The sequence below is a fragment of the Rana temporaria genome, chromosome 1, assembly GCF_905171775.1.
Source record: "Rana temporaria chromosome 1, aRanTem1.1, whole genome shotgun sequence".
NCBI classification, from domain to species: Eukaryota; Metazoa; Chordata; class Amphibia; order Anura; family Ranidae; genus Rana; species Rana temporaria.
In genome coordinates, this window is record NC_053489.1 from 7,705,406 (window position 1) to 7,727,990 (window position 22,585).

Consider the following 22,585-nt stretch of genomic DNA (forward strand, 5'->3'; position numbering starts at 1 on the left):
CGCTCCCCATCCAGTAGTAGCCGGGGGCCCGAAGAGTAAGACTTGAGAGGCTGTGAGGCGGGCGGCGACGGGCAGAGAGTCACTGATTGCTGCCATTACTAGTAAACAAAAAATATGTCCCCGGATTTCATTTTAAAAATCTGGTCACCTTACCCCAGCCATTGTCCCGATGTGCAGCTGCAGAGATCGGGAAATGTCTCACTGCCTGTGAATAGCGCAGCACAGCGCCTACTTCCTGGCGGGCTCTGCACGTGGAGTGTGCAAACAAACCAAAGCTCATTCCTAATTGTAACCTTTGTTTAACCTTCACTTTTCCCAAGACAGACACGTTTTTGCCACGTGAGATTATTATATAATCCTCCGTGCCCCACCTTCATATTACATAACCTGCAATTACAGGATGAGCGCCTGAGACCTTCAGTTCTGTGTCTCTCCTTTCTGCTGTCAGAGATGGCGTCTGCTGAGCTGATGAAGGAGCTGGAATGTTCCATCTGTCTGAACATTTATACGGATCCCGTAATCCTGGAATGTGGACACAACTTCTGCCGGGAGTGTATCGATCGCGTGCTGGACACACAGGGGGAGTCTGGAATTTACTCCTGTCCCGAATGCGGAAAGAAATTCCAGGAGCGTCCTGCACTGCACAGGAACATAACACTATGGAAGATATTGGAGGATTTCCAGTCTACTCAGCCCGATCAGAAGGAGCCCGGGGTCTTCTGTACTTACTGCATTCACACTCCTGTATCTGCTGTGAAATCATGTTCGCATTGTGAAGCTTTTCTGTGTGATAATCATCTGAGAGTTCACAGCAAGTCACCAGAACACGTTATAACTGATCCCGCCGCTTCTCCGGAGAACAGGAAATGTTCCCTTCATAAAAAAAGCCTGGAGTATTACTGCAAGGAAGACTCTACCTGTGTCTGCGTCTATTGTCTGATCGGCGAGCACAAAAGTCACCAGATGGAGTCACTGGACGAGGCCTTCGAAACGAAGAAGAATTGGCTGGGAAACGTGGTTCATAAACTGGCTACAAGGAGAGAGGAGGCCGAGAAAAACGTCCAGAGTCTGCAGGAACACCAGAGAAAAGTCAAGGAAAAGGCGGCTGGTGACACGGAGGTAATCACCGCCCTGTTTAGAGACCTCAAGAGACGGCTGGAAGACCTGGAGAGGAGGATCCTAAGTGACATCTCCGAGAAGGCAGAAGGGGTCTTAGGCTCGGTGTGGGATCTGATTGAGAAGCTGGAAATAAAGAAGGTCGAGTTGTCCAGGAAGATGTGTTTCATCGAGGAGCTGTGTAAAATAAAGGATCCGGTGGCTATCCTACAGAGATCCAACATAGGCGACTTGTGTGAGGATAAAGATAACGAGGACCGAAAAAGACACGACACACAGCTCCGGGATGGAGGGCTTCTGGACGTGGCTTGGATTAACCACATATCCAACACTTTATTGGATGCAATAAAAGGGATCAATGGATGCTTCTATGTACAGGAAGCCGCAGACATATTACTGGACGTGAACACAGCCCATAATAATCTACTTATATCCGATGATAAGAAAACAGCATCCCAGTCGAATCTAAGCCAGAGACATCCAGAAACACCAGCGAGATTTCAGCGTTTTCCTCTCGTGTTGAGCAGTCAGAAATTTTCCTCCGGGCAACATTATTGGGAAGTGGATGTCGGGGAATCGAGTAGCTGGAGGGTCGGAATGTGTTACCCCAGTATGGAGAGGAAGAGGACGGATCAGTCACGGATCGGAAGTAATAATAAGTCCTGGGGATTTTTCAGGAATGAAAATGGCTACGCCGTGATACATAACTGTAAAGTGATACCTTTACCTGACAACGCCTCCGGCGATAGAGTCAGGATCTTTCTGGATTACGAAGGTGGACAGATTTCCTTCTATTCTGTGTGTGGTACAATGAGACACCTCCACACCTTCAGTGCCGCCTTTACCGAGCCCCTCTATGCTGTGTTGGGAGTGTGGGAGGGTTATGTTAGGATTTGTGGCGGGAAGCAGTAAATGGGCTACATTCAAACTCCCAATGGCCGCATCTTTGGTGAGGTTTCCAAAGAAACGCACTTTCCATGTGAATGACTGGTAGTACATGCAAAACGCCTCAAAAATGTGCTGTATAAGACCATTTAGGTCCGCCTGTCAGTTTTTTAGGCGGACCTGAATGGACCCTCCGTGCACCTCTATGGAGCCACGGATGTCAGCGGTGATATGACAGAGGAAAACCCTACTTTTCCATCTGTCTGGTGGATCGGATTGGATGACAACGGACTCTACGGACTGTCGTCATCCGATCTCCCATAGAGGAGAGTGGCGCTCTGACAGGTCGGTTCCATCACAGTGACCGACCTGTCATCTGCCTGCTCAGCAGGGATCAACGGAGTGATCCCCCGATGAGCAAAGCGGAGCCCGCACACGGACACGTCCGTGTGAAAGGGCCCTTAGCCTATAGCAGTGGTCATGAACCCTGTCCTCAGGGACCCACTAACAGGCCAGGTTTGCAAGATAACTGAAAAACATCACAGGTGATATCATTTGCTGCTCAGTGATTGCAGTCTTCTAGTCTACATCTCCCCAAGGTAATACATAAAACCTGGCCTGTTAGTGGGCCCTGAGGACAGGGTTGATGACCACTGGCCTATAGGACAAGACAGTAGATAAGAGCTTCTACTTCTACATGATCAATTAGATGTGCACTTAGGATTTCTTCCTCTACCGCTTACTGATTATGTTAAATGACTGCAACAATCATTCTATTAATGGACTCACAGCCACATGTCTTAAGCTGGCCATACATTATATGATCTTCCTATTTAATTTCATTTAGATTCACCTTCACCTATGTAGTGCAAGGGCCAGGGGCTTAACTATAACCTCCAGGGCCCTGGTGCAGGAAACCTTGAAGGGCCCCCCCAAGACCCCTCGATCGGTCCCCCGGGCCTCCACACTGATCTGTTCTGCTATGGGCCCCCTCCCTACTGTGTTGGGGCCCCCCCACGGTGGCAGAAAGCAAGAGATGTGTCACCAGCACACCAGGGAACTCCATATAGGGAGACCATAACAGTGGCAGAACTACCAGGGCTGCAAAGGTTACACTCGTGACCGGACCCTGGCGTTCCGCCACCGTAAGGTTCCCCAACCTACTCTTGCTGTCCTGCCCCTGTTATTGACATTGCATGTCTGGCGTCTCTGTCTCTATGGCAGCGGTGGCAGTCTATTAGGACCCAGTACCGGGTACATGTGGGGGGAGAGCTGGCACTATTGTTGTAGACAGCTGACCCTCCCCCTCCGGCCGGTCACCTAGCAGCGGTAATGTTGCATAGCCTTCTCTGTTGATATGCTGGTCGGGATGTGATCCAGGTGATGCTCCAAATAGAATCTGATTAAACACAGTATTTATTAGAATCAAAAGTACATTTATATCAACCATATGTTCAGAGCCATGTGGGCTGCAGGTAGGGTTGCCACCTCATCCCTTTAAACCCGAACACATATGAATTACACAGGTTCTGAGGCTAATATAATGCAGATAAGGTACAAGCGAGTTTAATTACCACCTTAATCAGCCACAGAACCTGAGTAATTAGTATGTGTTCATTTTTAAAGGGATGAGGTGGCAACCCTAGCTCCAGGCCAGTAAGGTGGGGGGGCTCTGATCAATAAAACCATTATCATATTTAATATTAGATCTGACTGGGAGCATCACCTGGATCGCATCCCAATCGGAATGTCAACAGAGAAGGCTACGTAGCACAACCATTGCTAGGCAAACTGTGGGAGACTCAGCTGTGCTGGCCCTCCTGCACATGTGCCTTTGAGCCCTATAAAGTAGCCAGAACTGGGCCCTAATGCACTGCTGCCGCTGCCATAGAGACAGAGACCAGCGCTGTCAATAGCAGGGACAGGACAGCAAGAGGAGGCTGGGAACCCAAATGATGGTGGAACACCAGGACCCGTTCGCAAGTGCGACCTTTCTAACCCTGGTAGATCTGCCACTAGTCCACAGTGGGAGGATTCCCCTATCCACCTGGAATGTGTATATAGGGGAATTTAATCTTTTTTTTCAACCTAAGACCCCTTTCAGATGGGCAGACCCTGTCCAGCGGATCTGCCTGCTCAGCGGGGAATCTTTCTGCGATCAATGTATGGGCTGCCTATGCGCTAAGAAGGGAAGTTTGAGAAGCGATTGGAAGAACTGAGAGGGGGAGGGAGACAGACGGGTGAGAGAAGGGAGAGAGATAGGGACAGTTCACGTCAGTGATTACAGAGCAGAGCTCACTTACCGGGGAGGCTGAGACTGGTAGATGGGGGCTCATCACTGATACAGATAGGAATGTGTAGCAGGCATATAAAAAATGTGTGAAGTCCCCTAGGAAATCCATTCCAGACCTTTCAGATCGGGCACAGACTGTATTGGGGACTCAATGCAAAAAAATATATTAAAAATGTGTGAAGTCCCCTAGGAAATCCATACCAGACCTTTCAGATCGGGCACAGACTGTATTGGGGACTCAATGCAAAAAAATATATAAAAAATGTGTGAAGTCCCCTAGGAAATCCATACCAGACCTTTCAGATCGGGCACAGACTTTATTGGGGACTCAATGCAAAAAATATATAAAAAATGTGTGAAGTCCTCTAGGAAATCCACACCAGACCTTTCAGATCGGGCACAGACTGTATTGGGGACTCAATGCAAAAAATAAATAAAACATGGTTTGAGATCCCCTAGGAAATCCATACCAGACCTTTCAGATCGGGCACAGACTTTATTGGGGACTCAATGCAAAAAATATATAAAAAATGTGTGAGGTCCCCTAGGAAATCCATACCAGACCTTTCAGATCGGGCACAGACTTTATTGGGGACTCAATGCAAAAAATATATAAAAAATGTGTGAGGTCCCCTAGGAAATCCACACCAGACCCTTTAGATCTGGCACAGACGGTATTGGGGACTCAATGCAAAAAATATATAAAAAATGTGTGAGGTCCCCTAGGAAATCCATACCAGACCCTTCAGATCTGGCACAGACGGTATTGGGGACTCAATGCAAAAAATATATAAAAAATGTGTGAAGTCCCCTAGGAAATCCATACCAGACCTTTCAGATCGGGCACAGACTTTATTGGGGACTCAATGCAAAAAATATATAAAAAATGTGTGAGATCCCCTAGGAAATCCATACCAGACCTTTAAGATCGGGCATAGACTTTATTGGGGACTCAATGCAAAAAATAAATAAAACATGTTTGAGATCCCCTAGGAAATCCATACCAGACCTTTCAGATCTGGCACAGACTTTATTGGGGACTCAGTGCAAAAAATATATAAAAAATGTGTGAAGTCCCCTAGGAAATCCATACCAGACCTTTCAGATCGGGCACAGACTTTATTGGGGACTCAATGCAAAAAATATATAAAAAATGTGTGAAGTCCCCTAGGAAATCCATACCAGACCTTTCAGATCGGGCACAGACTTTATTGGGGACTCAATGCAAAAAAAAAAAATGTATGAGGTCCCCCTAAAAATGCATACCAGCTAGTTGAATCCATGGCTGGCCACATGCCCCTGATATAGGTGGGGTTGCCTTGCCCCTAGCAAAGCCCCTTATTCCCATGGTGATGAGGCCATGCCATCTTCCCCCCAGCTCAGTGGTGGTGAAGGTCTGCGGGTGGTGAGCTTATCAGAATCAGGAAGCCCCCCCCCTTCAATAATAAGGGGGCCCACAGATACTCCCCCTTGAAAAAGTAGTCCCAAAAAATGTCCTTCATTGTAATTCCATCATCATTCATGATGCCACTGCCTTTGCCAGAAAAAAACCCCACCAAACCTTTCTTCCCAGCGCATTTCACCAATCCCTGGCGGAGATGATTGCTAAATGATAGCTTCCGGAGCTGTCACCAGCTATATAAAAGCAGGGCTGGGGGTAGCAGTGACATCATTGCCCGAATAACGCCATATTTAACGCAGTGATGTAACCCACCCCATTCCCTGCCGCTTGCTTACGTGTCCGGGAATTCTCAGCCATGTATGTGAATGGGCCGGGTGATGTCCAGCTGGTTCTGGCCAGCTCAGTAGATTAGGCTTGGATTCATTCCTAAATGCACATAATACACCCGTGGACTAATATTTATAGGTAAAGTCGATCCAGGGAATTTTAGATTGCCTGTTGGGGGATCGGGAAGGATTTTCTTCCCCCGTTGGAGCAAATTGGATCGTGCTTTATTGTTTTTTTTGCCTTCCTCTGGAACAACTGTGGGTATAGGTTTGTGTGTTCTTTTTGGTTGAACTGGATGGACTTGTGTCTTTTTTCAACCTGACTAACTATGTAACTATACAACTATGTCAGTGGTTGGTAAGAACGTGGCAGCTTAGAAAACAACTCAGCTCATCCTAAAATGTAAACTGCAATATACAGTATATATATCATATGTGGGATGGTGTTGGTGACAATATTATGTTTGAACTAATATATATCACTGTATATATAAATATATTTTACGTGGAATTGTGTTGGTGACAGTATTGGGATTTAAAGTGGAGTTTCCATCCCAAATTTTTTTTTTTTCATTATTGTGCTCATTAGACCTAAAAAACTAAACAAAAAAACATTTTTTTTACTCACCTGAAAATGGCTGTTGCTATGCGGTCCCACTAAATCTGCCTTCGGAATCACCTAGGATTCTGACATCATCTCCCTCGGCTCCTCAGCACGCTAATGCTCCTGGGAAATGTGTGTCATGATTTCCCAGGATGCAGTGCGCTTCCCCATTATAACTTCCCATTCAAGACTTCCAGGAAGTAAGTGCTTGTGGGCTTCACAGTGACCACAAGCAAAATGACAACGGTGTGGACATAGTTTTATAAACTATCTTTTTTGAATAACTATGCGGCAGATTGTAAAATAGTAAGTGGCCGGATTTATATTATAAAAACGCATGATGAAAGGACATACATTTAAAAAATGCTAATTGTGGTTGGAACCACGCTTTAACCTTTAAAATACACTATGTTGCCAAAAGTATTGGGACGCTTGCCTTTACACACACATGACCTTTATTGGCATCCCAGTCTTAGTCCATAGGGTTCGAGATTGAGTCGGCCCCACCCTTTTCAGGTGAAGTCAATATTGCAATGCTATACACTCTATTGTAGCCTATACAACTATTGCATATATGTATTAATTCGTAAATCCATATAACATATGCTAGCAAACAATATCTTATTTATTTCCCAAGAAAATAGGAATATCACACACTAACAGCAGATATCTATAGAGCCTATAACAACAATAAAACAGTACAGATACTTAAAGCGGAGGTTCACCCTAAAAACATGTATATTACATTATGCATACTTACAGAACATTTACAGTATGCTGTTTGTTTTTTTTGTTGCTGTACATACCGTATTATTGCTATTTTCCACCCGGCTTCCAGGTGCACACTCCCGCGGGAGTAGGCGTTCCTATGCAGAGGCGCAGTGTCATGTGGGACTTCGCCCAGATGATTGACGTCTTGAGAAAAACTTATAAGGCGTGTCACGAGTTTCGGAAAGTAGACGAACTGCGAGCCGGCTCTATACGGCGCCTGCGCAGTCAGCTCTACACGGCTCCTAGTCGGTGCCCAGGCGCCGTATAGCGCCGTATAGAGCCGACTCGCAGTTCGGCTACTTTCGGAAACTCGTGACGCGCCTTATCTGCCGGGGGGGGAAGTTTTTCTTAAGACGTCAATCATCTGGGCGAAGTCCCACATGACACTGCGCCTCTGCATAGGAACGCCTACTCCCGCGGGAGTGAGCACCCGGAAGCCGGGTGGAAAATAGCAATAATACGGTATGTACAGTAAAAAACAAAAAACAAACAGCATACTGTACATGTCGGAAGTATGCAGAATGTAATGTTATATACATGTTTTTAGGGTGAACCTCCGCTTTAACACATCCTCTAGGTCAGGGATAAGCAATTAGCGGACCTCCAGCTGTTTCCAAACTACAAGTCCCATCATGCCTCTGCCTCTGGGAGTCATGCTTGATGCTGTCAGAGTCTCGCTATGCCTCATGGGACTTGTAGTTTGGCAACATCTGGAGGTCCGCTAATTGCTTATCCCTGCTCTAGGTAGAATCCTTGTTGGCTGAGCTCATATGTTAAAGAGAGAGAGAGAGAGAGCTGTGGGCCGCATAAATTAGGCCCAACCAGCAGTCAGAGTAAAGTCCCAAGATGGGAGAGATACAGCCTCATGGCAAAAACCTGCAGCAAAAAAGAGACTGACCTCTTTGGAAACAGCCCTTTTTACAAAACTGAGTCACAGATTCATCCAAATCCCTTCCCCCTCATAGCCCCTTTTGCTTTTGGACTAATCATGCCGCGTACACACAATCGTTTTTCGGCATGTAAAAAGCTAAGTTTTTAAAAAATGTAATTTAAAACGATCGTGTGTGGGCTTCACATCAGTTTTCGGGTTCTAAAAAACTAAATTTTTTTTTTTTGAACGTGCTGCATTTTTTAACGACACTTTAAACAATGTCGTTTTTCGGGTTGTAAAAAATGATCGTGTGTGGGCTTAAACGACGTGAAAAACCAGCGCATGCTCAGAAGCAAGTTATGAGATGGGAGCACTTGTTCTGGTAAAACTAGCATTCGCAATGGAGTAAGCACATTCATCACGCTGTAACAGACTGAAAAGCGCAAATCGTCTTTTACTAACACAAAATCAGCTAAAGCAGCCCAAAGGGTGACGTCATCTGAATGGAACTTCCCCTTTATAGTGCCGTCGTACGTGTTGTACGTCACCGCGCTTTGCTAGAACATTTTTTTTAACGATCGTGCGTGGGTAATGTTGTTTTAATGACGAAGTTGGAAAAAAACTTGTTTTTTCTAGAGGCTGAAAACATCTTTTTTTACATGCTGAAAATCGATCGTGTGTACGTCCAAACCCCTCCCCCCTCATTGCCAGCCCCATTTGCTTTTGGACCAATCAGAGTGTTCACAAGTCAATCCTCCTCAATAGATTATATTACTGGCTGTCCTGCTGTACTTGGCCTCTGGGGGGCAGTATTGCCCATATCACCTCCATGCCCCCTGGGCCGTCTTTGTCATCAATCATTGCTCTCTTCGAAGCTTGCATCACACCAGGTGGGCTGGAGCAAAGCCTCTTGCTATGCAGATGCTGATATGTTTCAAAGCTTCGAATGTCCTTACAACTTGGGGCCAAATTCCTCTGTACCTTTTAAAACATCAGCCTAAGGGATCTTTGGGAATAGGAGACAGATATGTAGAACCTCCAAAAAATATTATATTAACTCACGTTGCCTCCCAACAGCAGGTATGACAGCTTCAACTCTTCTGGGAAGGCCGTCCACAAGGTTTAGGAGTGTGTCAATGGGAATGTTTGACCATTCTTCCAGAAGAGCATTTGTGAGGTCAGGCACTGATGTTGAACAAGAAGGCCTGGCTCACAGTCTGATGCCTAGTACACACGTACAGGATTCTCGGCGGTAAAAAGTCTGCCGGGAATCCCGAGGGGAGAACCTGCTCTGTATCTTTCCCCCTGTACACACAAGAGGTTTTCCTGTTGGGAAAACTGCGCTGAGAGCTTTGGCCGTGTGTATGATCCATCGCAGTGTTTCCCACAGGAAAACTGCCGGGTTAAAAACCGCCGGAAAAAAGAGAGCTGGTTCCTGTTTAGAAAACTGTGATGCCGGTCAGAAGCTCTCATGTCAGTTTTCCCGACGGGAAAATTGGTCGTGTGTACGAGGTTTCAGCTCTAATGCATGCTAAAAAAGGTTTTATCGGGTTGAGGTGCAGGCCAGTCACATTCCTCCACCCCAAACTCTCTCATCCATGTCTTTATGGACCTCGCTTTGTGCACTGGTGGGCAGTCATGTTGGAACAGGAAGGGGCCGTCCCCAAACTGTTCCCACAAAGTTAGGAGCATAAAATTGTCCAAAATGTCTTGTTATGCCGACGCCGTAAGAGTTCCCTTCACTGGAACTAAGGGGCCAAACCCAACCCCTGAAAAACAACCCTGCACACCATAATCCCCCTCCACCAAATGGTTTGGACCAGTGCACAAAGCAAGATCCATAAAGACATGGGTGAGCGAGTTTGGATGGGGGAGCTTGACTGGCCTGCCATTAAAGTTCATGTGTGTGTAAAGGCAGGTGTCCCGATACTTTTGACAATATAGTGTATGTTGTTGGTGTTAGTGACAATATTAGGTTTGAACTATAATATATGTTTTGTAACATTTTTCGTTTTGCAAAATTCTTACAAATGTAAAAATCTTGAGTAAATCAGAAACCGAGACAGAAATTTGCACGTAAGAAAAATGTGAAGTACCATCATTATAATATTTTGCTATCGGAACCTCTAGCAAAGTGTTGGACATCCTCATAGGACTAATAGTAAGATAATGGATAAGGGAGGGTGTGGGGCCAAGTGCTGATGGCTCAGTACTGACCTCATGTTGGAGTCCTCTGGGTTTAGGGGTTCCCGACGGTGGCGTCACTAGGGTCGGTTTCACCCGGTGGGGAAAAAAATGGTGTCACCCTCCACTAACTACAGTCCCCCCTCAGTATAAGCCCCCCTACACTAAGTACAGCCTCCCTCTCTCAGTATAGACCCTCCCACTAAGTACAGTCCCCCTCCCGCAGTATAGATCCCCTTCCCTCAGGACAGACCCCCCTCAACAAGTACAGACCCCCCCTCCATCAGTATAGACTCCCTCAGTGCAGACCCCCCACTAAGTACAGACCCCCCTCCATCAGTATAGACTCCCTCAGTGCAGACCCCCCTCCTACAGTATAGATCCCAGCTTCCGCAGTATAGACCCCCCTCACCAAGTACAGACCCCCTCCATCAGTATAGACCCCCCTTAGTGCAGACCCCCCTCCATCAGTGCAGATCCCCCTCCATCAGTGCAGACCCCCCTCAGTCGTGACTTCCCCCTCCATCAGTGCAGACCCCCCTCCCGCAGTATAGAGACCAGCTTCCGCAGTACAGACCCCCCACCAAGTACAGACCCCTCCATCAGTATAGACCCCCTCAGTGCAGACCACCCCCTCCATCAGTGCAGGCCACCCCCCTCCATCAGTGCAGACCCCCCTCTAGCAGTGCAGACCCCCCTCTGTGCAGACTCCCCCCCATCAGTGCAGACCCCCCTCAGTGCCGACCCCCTCCATCAGTGCAGACCCCCCTCCATCAGTGCAGACCCCCCATTAGTGCCGACCCCCCCTCCATCAGTGCAGACCCCCCTCCATCAGTGCAGATCCCCCTTAGTGCTGACCCCCCGTCCATCTGTGCAGATCCCCCTTAGTGCAGACCCCCCTCCATCAGTGCAGAACCCCCTCTCCCCTCCCATAGCACCCCCCAACACATGTACATTTGCATTATATTAAACATTACAGACCTCAGAACAGCATGGAATACAGCGGTGTGTCCCTTGAACTCCCTCTCACACAGCGGAGCAGACCTAAGCCGCCTCCCCCTCCTGTACTGTGGTCCGCTCCGCTGTGTGAGGCTGGGTTCACACTACGGTTTTCCCGTCCGTCAGCCGCATACGATTTCAGTATTGAAAACGTACGGGCCCGGACGGGAAAACGTATAGATAGACAATGCATTGCAAATCGTATGCATCCGGGTGCGTACGATTTGCTGGCAAAACGTTTTTTAAACGTACGCAAAACCGTGTTCAACCACGGTTTTGCGGTCGTTTTTAAAACAGTATGGCAAACGCATACGTTTTCCTTTAACATTAATGTCAATGGAAAACGCACATATGTGCGGTTCCATACGTTCCCGTCCGTTTCAGCCGCATACGGTTTTTCATATAAATCGTATGCGGCTGACGGACGGGAAAACCGTAGTGTGAACCCAGCCTAAGACAGCCCACAAGACACGAGAGATCAGTGTAGGGGTGAGGACCGTGCAGCGTTAATAGTGCCACTACCAACAGGTGTCACCCCTCTGGTGGGTGTCACCATGTGCTGCCCGCACCCCCTGCCCCCCCAGTGACGCCACTTGTTCCCAATGAGTCCTGATATATAACTGAAGAGGTGACTGCATTATACACATATACTGTATACATTCTGTTGGTAGTTTATTGATTGGTAGAGGAAGAAATATTTTACAAAGCTGTAATTATCATATAATAATGATCACTATCAATAAAACAATTATGTATATAGCCTACTCTAACAAACATTACATCTCAAATCTTACTGCTTGGGCTACCAAATAAAGCTGAACTCCAGAAAATAAGGTCTAAATCCATTCCTCATGTGTCTTCTTCTTGAATCTCGGTGAGCTTTGTGTATTTCTTCCAGATCTGTGCAGTAATCCAGTGTGAGACTTCCTGTAATAAAGACCGCCCCCTGCTGCCCTCTCTCCTTGTGCGGGGTGACTGGTCTTGTCTCCGCCCCCCTCCTGTACAGGCAGCCTGTAGTGGGTGGAGCCTGATAGGTCCCTCCCACAGCTCTGCTCTCTGCACACAGTACAGTGATGTTGTCACTGCCACTTTTACAAGGAAGTATCTGGGTCTACAAATAGCATTTAAAGTGATTATAAAGGTTGTCTTTTTAAAAAAACAAACATGAATTACCTGCTCTGTGTAATGGTTTTGCACAGAGCTGCCCTGATCCTCTTCTTTTTGGGTCCCCCATTGGTGGTCCTGGGTCTTCCCCCTACCGAGTGCCCCCAATAGCAAGCCTCTTAAAATGGAGGCACTTGAGCAGGCTCACTCCCAACACTCGAAAAACGCTCGAATAACGCTCGAAAAACACCCCAGAGTTTGAAAGGAGCCTTAGTCCTCAACATATAAAGGATAATATAAAAGAGGTATAATAATCACACAAAGGTCTTCTATAGAAAATGAAGAGGAAGATATCAAGGGAACACTTTGGTGAGTCACAGCCCCGCCCCTCTCAAGGCCTTAAGAAATGCGAGCTGTGACCTGATAAAATGTCGGCTGCGCCCCTCTCTCTAAAAAGTTCCTATATAAAATGTAAGTGTTTTAGTTACCGTATTTATCGCGGTATAACGCGCTCCCGCGTATACCGCGCACCCCTAAAGTGGCCCCGAATCCTGTGGAAAAAAAGTTTTTTTGTACTTACAGTTTTGGTGTCTTGCGCGGCGTCCATCGGCGGCCTCGTCGGGTCCGGCGTCCGTCTGCGACTTCGGGTGTCCTCTTCGTCGGGTCCGGCGTCCGTCTGCGGGCTTCGGGTGTCCTCTTCGTCGGGTCCGGGGTCCGTCTGCGGGCTTCGGGTGTCCTCTTCGTCGGGTCCGGGGTCCGTCTGTGGGCTTCGGGTGTCCTCTTCGTCGGGTCCGGGGTCCGTCTGCGGGCTTCGGGTGTCCTCTTCGTCGGGTCCGGCGTCCTTCTGCGGCTTCGGGTGTCCTCTTCGTCGGGTCCGGGGTCCGTCTGCGGGCTTCGGGTGTCCTCTACGTCGGGTCCAGGGTCCTTCTGCGCCGTCCTCGCGTCCTCCCCGCTCGTTTCCCGCGCCAAGTTTGAATACTACGCCGACATATACAGAGCGCAGTACACTTGTGTATTGTCGGGCAGGCTCGGCAACACTCGCGCTCACGTCCTGTACGTCCAGGACGTGAGCGCGAAAGAGCCGAGACTGGCCGACTATACCCGAGTGTACTGCGCTCGGTATATGTCGGCGCAGTATTCAAAACTCGGCGCGGGAAAGCGGGTATCGGCGTATACCGCGCACCCACGATTTTGCCCTGATTTTCAGGGCAAAAAAGTGCGCGGTATACGCCGATAAATACGGTAAGTGTTATGCTGCGTACACACGATCATTTTTCGGCATGTAGAAAAAACAAAGGGCCATATTCTGAGTAAATATCCGCCTGCTTCGCTTAGGGCACTTACACTCCGCTGTCCCAACTTACAGGAGCAAGTGTTGTATTCCCCAAACACTTGCTCCGTAAGTTGGGACGGCGGAGTGTAAGTGTCCCGGCGTAGCCTGGCGGATCTCCAAGGGGGCGGCTTCTATTCAAATGAAGCGCGCCCCCGATACAAAAGAACTGGGCATGCGCCGGGCTGCAAAAAGCCCAGTGCGCATGCTCCAGTTCTCGGCGGAAAACGTCAATGACGCCGACGTGTGCGTCATTGACGTAAAGTCGTATTCAAGAACGACTTACGTAAACGACGTATCCGACGAAAAAACACGACGGGGACCCGACGCCATCCGTAACATGGCCTACGCGAGACTTGCGGAAACTTACCCCTCATATAGCAGGGGTAAGTTTCCGCTTACGCAAACGACGTTAGCGATGGTTACGCGACGCGAACTCGTTCGTGAATCGGCGTAGAAGGATCATTTGCATACGCAAATGACTCCTTCACTTAAATGCCATCTAGCGGCGGCCGGCGTCATTGCATTTAAGATCCGCCAGTGTAAGTGACTTACAGATGGCGGATCTTAAGTGTATCTATGCAAAAATGATTCTGAGAATCAGGAGCATAGATACACTGGCCAAAAAAGGGAGTTACGATGGAGTATCCTGAGTTACTCCATCGTAACTTTACTCAGAATATGGCCCAAAGTTTTTCCAACTTCATCATTAAAACATCCTTGCCTACACACCATTAGGTAGATTCAGGTACGGGCGCGCAATATTAAGCCGGCGTAGCCTATCGTATTCTCAAAGTACTTGCCTCCTTACTTAGGGTGGCGTAGCGTAAATCCGGCGGGCGTAAGGGCGCCTAATTCAAATGGGTTGGAGGGGGGCGTGTTTAATGGCAATGAGGCTTGACCTCACGTTTTTGACGCTCTTTGGTTACTGCGCATGCACCGGGCGCCTACATTTCCCAGGGCGCATTGCGGCTAAGTACGCTGTACGGGCCTATTGATTTTGATGTGGACGTAAACGACGTAAATCCCGATTCGCGGACGACTTCCGCAAACGACGTAAAAAGTGCAAATCTCGCGGCGGGAATGGAGGCCATACTTTAACATTGTTATTCCACCTAATAGGTGGAATAACTTTAGGCCTACTAAGGCCTTACGGAAACGGCGTAAATCGACTGCGGCGGCCGGGCGTACGTTCGTGAATCGGCTTAAAAATACATTTACATATTCTACGCCGACCGCAATGGAAGCGCCACCTAGCGGCCATCCGAAAAATTGCAATCTAAGATAGGACGGCGCAAGCCGTCGTATCTTAGATATGTTTAAGCGTATCTGTGTTTGAGCATACGCTTAAACAAACGCCGGCGTAGATTCAGAGTTAGGTCGGCTTATCTACTGATAAGCCGGCCTAACTCTACCTGAATCTACCTATATGGTTTTTAAAAAATGCTCTAGCAAAGCGCAGGTTTTTTAACGTCGTTTTAGCCCACACACGATCATTTTTTACAACCCGAAAAACGACATTGTTTAAAACGACGTTAAAAAACGCAGCATGTTCGGAAAAAAAATTGTCGTTTTTCAGAACCCGAAGAATTATGTGAAGCCCACACACCATCATTTTAAATGACATTTCTTAGCCACTTAAGGACCGCCTCCTGCACATATATGTCGGCAGAATGGCACGGCTGGGCACAAGCACGCATATATACGTCCTGTACTTGTACCCAGCCGTGGGTACAAGTACAGGAAAAAAAGGGGGGGTTGCCATCCGGGCCCCTTACAAAAAAAAGGGGGGTTGCCATCCGGGCCCCTGTGGACCTCCGGGCCCCTTACAGGTGTACTGCCTGTACCCCTCTGATGGCGGCCCTGATAGTGATGTCCAGTTCATGAACGAATCGTTCTTTTGAATCGACTCTTTTAAGTGAACTGACTGAACTGATCCGTTTGAAACAATAGAATAGCAGAGCAGGCCTGGTAATATGATCCTAGAGTGAGAGAGCTCAGCCCCCCCCTGCAACCAATCAGCCCAATCACAGCACACAGTTCTGAGTCAGAAGTATACAGTACACCGAGTTAAAGAATCATACGAGTCACCGAGTCCTAGAATAATATACGAGTTACTGAGCTAAAGAATCATATGTGTTGTTATAACACAGTTCACTGAAAGAATCGCGAGTCACCACCAGTAGAACAATACACTAAGGGCCAGTTCACACCATAGAAACGCAATCCCGATGCGTTCCAGGTGCTTTTTTGCATGCGCGTTTTTGACGCGTTCCGGTGCGTTTTTGGTACGTTTTTTTAATGCAGTCCAGTGCTTTTTTTTTCACCCCTCTTTTTTTATTAACCTTAGGTAAGGACAAGTGTGTTCCAGTGCGTTTTTGGTGCATTTAGGTGCGTTCCAGTGCGTTTTTGATGCGTTTTCCAGCGTTCCAGTACAGTCCAGTGCGGGTAAAATGCAGCATGTTCTACTTTTTTTTCTGGAACTGGAACTGCATATAACCTACTTTCCAAAAACAAAACGCACTTGGACTGAATGTGGTGTGAACTGGCCCTAAATCAATGATCAGGTAGCCAGCAGAAGGCCCCTTTCACACTTGTGCGACTTGTCCTGCGACTGGGGACTGCAAAGTCGCATGACGAGTCATACCCCATGATTTCCGATCAGTACCATTGGTATCTGTGCGGTTTTTAACATAGTCCCTGCACTACTTTGGTCCCACTTTGATGCGACTTGAGGTCCAGGACCTCAAGAATACACAGGCATTGCTTCAAGTCGCATCAAAAAATCGCTGTAAAATCGCGGGACTTTGTGGTTGCAATAGTGGAAGACAGAGCCTAAGGCTCGGTAGCCTAGCAGCCAGGATGTCACACGGAAATATGGTAAAGTCCAGTGGCGGTGCATCCATAGAGGGCGCCGGAGCGCCGCCCCCTCTCTCTCCTGCACTGCCACTGAATACAATACACAGATTCATGCATTGCATGAATCTGTGTATTGTTGCTGCCGCCCACTATTCAGATGGCCGGCCCCCTGGTGAGCGCCGGCCATCTGAATAACGGCAGCTGGTGGGCTTTGGAAGTGTCTATCAGGGCCAGCGGCTCTGATAGGCTTTCCGATTACAGCCCTCAGGCTGTAATCGGCTTCCAAATAGTTAACCAGGGGACGCAAGGGGGGTGCGTTCCTTGGATAAGACTGACAGGCGTCTGAGCCAATCGGGTTCACCGGTTCTGGTTACCGGTAACCTGATTGGCTGAAGCATCATCGAGGGCGGGAGAAGAAATCGAAGGACTGAGGAAGGAGACAGGCTGACCCCAGAAAGGTATGTGCCGGGCGGGGGGGGGGAATCTGACTGGCAGCATTTTACAGGGCATAGTGGCAACAATTGATGTGGGCACAGTGGCGACAATTGATGAGGGCACAGCGGTGACAATTGATGTGGGCACAGTGGTGACAATTGATGTGGGCACAGTGGTGACAATTGATGGCACAGTGGTAACAATTGATGGCATGCACAGTGGCTGCATTTGATGGCACAGTGGTTGCGTTTGGCATGGCACAGTGGCGACAATTGATGGCACAGTGGCTGCGTTTGATGGCACAGTGGCTGCGTTTGGCATGGCACAGTGGTGACAATTAATGGCACAGTGGTGACATTTGATGGCACAGTGGCGACAATTGATGGCACAGTGGCGACAATAGATGGCACAGTGGCAACAATTGATGGCATGGCACAGTGGCTGCATTTGATGGCACAGTGGTTGCATTTGGCATGGCACAGTGGCGACAATTAATGGCACAGTGGCTGCGTTTGATGGCACAGTGGCTGCGTTTGGCATGGCACAGTGGTGATAATTAATGGCACAGTGGCGACAATTGATGGCACAGTGGCGACAATTGATGGCACAGTGGCAACAATTGATGGCATGGCACAGTGGCTGCCTTTGATGGGCACAGTGAGGCTACAATTGTCTCTTTTTTTTTTCGTTAGTTTGCGCCCCCCCAAAAATGTTGAGCACCAGCCGCCACTGGTAAAGTCTCTGCCACAGACCTTCCTTCGGATGGAGGTATATTCGGTCCAGAATCCTCTCAGCACAGGATTAAGCACCCGGTTCTCTCCCGATTAACTTCTTGTGAACTTAGAACGGACAGGCGACCATCACTCAGCCTTTCAGTAATAGTGGGTCCTTCGATGAAGTTCAAGGCCTCTCCTGAGATACCCGCCTCATGCTCTGTGCTCTCCAAGACAGGTTCTTCATCGAGAGGCTTCCTCCCTCAGGACGAACAGCACAGGAGGACCATTCTACAAGCGTAGACCCAGTCTGACTACCGGGGCCCATGTCTCCACCATAGTTACATAGTTAGTCAGGTTGAAAAAAGACACGAGTCCATCCAGTTCAACCACAAAAAATAAACAAATAAACAAACAAAATAAAAAACACAGTAAAATCCTATACACCCAACTCCATACCCACAGTTGATCCAGAGAAAGGCAAAGAACCCCAGCAGAGCATGATCCAATTAGCTGCAGCAGGGATCCTTGTTTTATGGGTACAGACACCTCACAATGGGGACTGTCCCCAGTGTAGCACCTGTGTACTTTAGGTACCGGTTCTAGTTAAATTTAGAGGGAGATTAGAGTGTAGTTAAACTCTGATCCAAATTGTTATGTGTAAAATAGGGTCTCTGTCTCAGCTTGGCTGTGCTGTAGTCTTATTATGTTGCACTGGGGTGTTCTTCCAGCCCCGGTGCTGCAGGTGGCAGCAGTGGAGTCAAGGTTTGGGTGCTCTTTCCCAGCAGCCAATCAGGAGGGTTTGGCCTCACTGTGCATGCTGGGGAAGGGCATTTACGGGGCAGACGCCATGGGTTCTGGGTTCTCCTTCGTCCAGTGTGGCACCCACCTTTAGGGTGACCACATCACGGCGCCCCGGCGTTATGGCCTACCTGGCCGGGGCGTGCGTGCCACGCGGTGTTCCTTGTTCCGGGACCATGTTGGTCCGGAGCATCTGAGCAGCGACGGGGACCCAGCGAGTGACTGGGTTCCCACCTTTTGAGGATCCCAAGCTGTACTGCTGTTCGGTGGGGAGTCCGTCTGAGGAGCGCCATTGAAAGGCTGGCGATCCAAAAAGGCCTCGACAAACCACCGGGGGGGATCGAGGTAACCGGACACTGAAGGATTGATCCCCCTGTCAATCGGTACCTGGGCGACAAGTTGAAGGAGATTCAGGCGTACTTTATCTAAGGAGAATTATCTCTGTAACTACAAATCAGAGAGGGCCTGTGGCAGGGGCGTCTCTCTGAAGTTCACCAAGGAGGGTCTGTGGCAGAGACTTTATCCTACAATTGTTCGAGTGATAATCCGGCTGCCAGGTCAGTGAGAGAGGCCTGTCCGGGTACACTAAACCCACTCACATAGTGGGCAAAGTGGCGCAAAGAGAGTGTTACGCTTGGGAGCAGGACTGTTTCCTATCATTACGCCTGAGCCTGCTGTTCATCTTTCTTCTTCAACTTTACTTTCCTCACTACAAGTTTAAGCTTAAGGGCCCAGATTCAAGAAGCAATTGCGCCCGTGTAACCATAAGTTACACGGCGCAATTGCTTACTTGCTCCGGTGTAACGAGTGCTCCTGATTCAGGAACCTCGTTACACCGACTGCAGCCTAAAATCTGCGCGGCATAAGGCTCTTATGCCTCGCAGATTTTAGGCTGCATTCTTGCGTGTGCCGCTAGGGGGCGCTCCCATTGTGATCAGCGTGTAGTATGCAAATTGCATACTACCAACTGATTCACAAACTTGCGCGGGCCCCGCGCAAGCCAGGTACGGAGTTTCCGTACGGCAACTTTAGCGCAAGGCTGCCCTTTCTAATAGCAGGGGCAGCCAATGCTAAAGTATAGCCGCCGCTCCCGCGCCGTGAAATTTGAATTTCACGGCGTTTGCGTAAGTGATTCGTGAATGGCGCTGGACGCCATTCACGTTCACTTTGAAGCAAATGACGTCCTTGCGACGTCATTTGCCGCAATGCACGTCGGGAAAGTTTCCCGACGGAGCATGCGCTGTACGCTCGGCGAGGGAGGGCGCCTAATTTAAACGATTCCCGCCCCCTGGCGGGATCATTTACATTGCGCGCGCTTACGCCGGGCAATTTTGCCGGCGCGCCCTCGCAATTCACGGAGCTACTGCTCCGTGAATCGAGGGCAGCGCAAAATATTTGCGTGGGCGCAGGGCAAAATCCCTGTGCCCGCGCAAATATAGCGCAATTATACCAGAATCTGGGCCATTGTTTTTACCCGGCTGGGTAATAAAGAGCACAGCAAAGAGCACCTGTTGCGGACATTCCTTTACTTCTAAATGTAGCGCCCCCCTTGCTTTCAGCATGGGCACGACGCCTAAATTTAGTGGGGAAGGGAGAGTTACCTTGCTCCCTTCTAAATGTTTGTTTAAATTTGGACCTCTGTCATTTCGGAAGACCACTGGGTCAGTCTGTGGTCAGGGAGTGCAATGTCACCTTTGGCCGGCAGCTGGCGCCAGGGGGGTTCTGGCGGAGCAGTTCTTCTCCCATCAGAGGATGTTTTCCCTCGCGGGGCATGCTGGGAGAGGGTATATCCGTGAGGGAGGTCATGTGCTCGGTGTGCTTTTTCCCGCGGGGTCCCCGTTCCAGGTGCGGTACCCACCTTCAGCGCATCCATGGACCCCGCCAGCATGGCCCACCTGGCCAGAACTGAACCTTGCAGTGAACCTCATCCTGTAGAGAGGGAGAACCTCAGCGTTCCGCTGGGTTTCAAGACTTATTGACGGGATCCCTGTCTGGGATCGGGTGTCCGGGCCGCTGACAGGTATGCTTACTGTCATCCGGGGACCATCTATAGAACAGTTTGCTGGGAGTATTCTTTTATTTCTTCTTCATTCATTTAAGTTCTCTATTGAAATTGGCCTGTGGCAGGGGCCCTAGAGACAGGTCTGTGCATAGGTGTGCGCAGCCTAATGCTTTAGGGTGTGCACCCCTAAGCTCAAACACACATGCATGTGTATGTATCTACATATACATGCCCCTGGCACATTGATCTCCCTGCTGGCACAGTGAAAGAGAAGAGCATAAACACTTCTCTTATGGCAAAACTGGTAAGAAGGAAATCTTTTCCATGCTCCTGTTGCTACACAGAGCGATAACACTAATGCACATGGGGTGATTAGGGTGTGCCTGGGCACACCAGGCACACCCTGTGCGCACGCCTATGGGTCTGTGTGAGAGACCTGCTTCTCCCAGTAGTACTCAGAGTGACGCTCCGGCTGCCAGGCCTATCATAGGGGGTCTGTCCGGTGGCATTAGATCCACTTTGAGCAGAGTGGCGACGTGTTATACAATTGGTTCAATGCAGAGCAGAGTATTGCTCAGTTCTATATCCAGGCCTGATACCGCGTGTTCCTCTTTTCTTCCTTCATCAACTTTGACCTTCCTGAATTGTGTTAAATGTTGGCCGTGTTTGGCCTGGGCAATAAAGCATTGAAATCCCCCTATTGGATGTCTGGACCTCCACTCACTCTTGTTACTCTCACAAATTGCACCCTTAGACATTGCCAGGGTGACTTAGCAGGCCGATCCCAAATTAAAGCGGTGGTTCACCCTAATTGTCAAGTTTTGCTTGTTAAAACCAGCAGCCATTGTACTGTATCTATCCGTTTTTTTTATTTTTTTAATAGGCCTCCTTACCTTGGAATGAGGGCCTTTTGTGAGCTGTCACTCACATTTCCCCGCGGGAGTGGGCGTGGTTTAGAAAAATCCCCGATCAGCGCTATGTCTCCTGGGAGCAAGTCCTGAGAATCCCAGGAGACGCGCTGTGTTTGAAATCCCGCGGGTCACGTGACTAGTCTGGCTAGTCACAGCGGGGAGTGTCCTTTTCAGGACGCTGCCGGCCGTTGTCCTAGCAACTATGCAGTGTTGACGGCGCGGCTCGCCGTCACACTGCATAGTTGCTAGGACAACAGCCGGCAGCATCCTGAAAAGGACACTCCCCGCTGTGACTAGTCACGTGACCCGCGAGATATCGCGAGATTTCAAACACGGCGCGTCTCCTGGGATTCTCAGGAGACACTGCATCCCGGAAGATAATACAGGAGGGATTCACGGTGCCAGCAGTTAAGATGGCAATGTCCATCATCAGATTTTATAAAATCTACATTTGGGGGAAATCGTCCTGGTGGCGGCTGCGACTAGGAGACTGGTGAGTACAATTTTCGTTGTACCATCAGTTTTACAAAAACGTCTTTAAAAAAAAACGTTTTCCCGCGGAACTCCCGCTTTAACCAGCGGCTCCTTTGGGGGTAGAGCTACATAAACAAATATTGAGGGACGAAACTAGTCTAGGGGAAGTTACACGGCACACCAAGGAAGCGTCCGAGGACCATCGCATGTGTAGTGTGTTTTTGAAGTGACGAGTGAGACGAACGGAGCAGGGCGTGAGGCTGACGGTTTTTATTTAGGTCCGCTGTGACCATAATGCAACAAGATAATCACCTGTGAGGAACCCGCTGCTTAGTTCACTAATATTGAAGTGCCTTGATTTGCTGTATCATATGTGAGTGCAATGTGTGAAGCTGTTTCCTGGTTTTAATAAACAAGTTTGATATACTTCACCATTGAAGTCACTTTACTTTTCATGTGGAACAACGATTCGGCTTGTGAGAATCACTGGTGGAATTGGTCAGTT

The 22,585-nt window shown here is 48.8% G+C and overlaps 1 protein-coding gene across 1 annotated transcript; it reads left to right on the top strand.

Annotated features, from left to right (window-relative positions):
- The first annotated feature begins 220 nt into the window (after nt 1-220).
- LOC120924376 (E3 ubiquitin-protein ligase TRIM11-like) lies at nt 221-2,338 on the top strand. Its single transcript, XM_040335301.1, has one exon. It carries the CDS (start codon nt 451-453, stop codon nt 2,026-2,028), a length of 1,578 nt encoding a protein of 525 aa, XP_040191235.1. The 5' UTR covers nt 221-450; the 3' UTR covers nt 2,029-2,338.
- The last annotated feature ends 20,247 nt before the right edge of the window (nt 2,339-22,585 follow it).

Coding starts and splice junctions, on each gene's coding strand:
- LOC120924376 (XM_040335301.1), top strand. CDS start 451: ATGGCGTCTGCTGAGCTGATGAAGGAGCTGGAATGTTCCATCTGTCTG.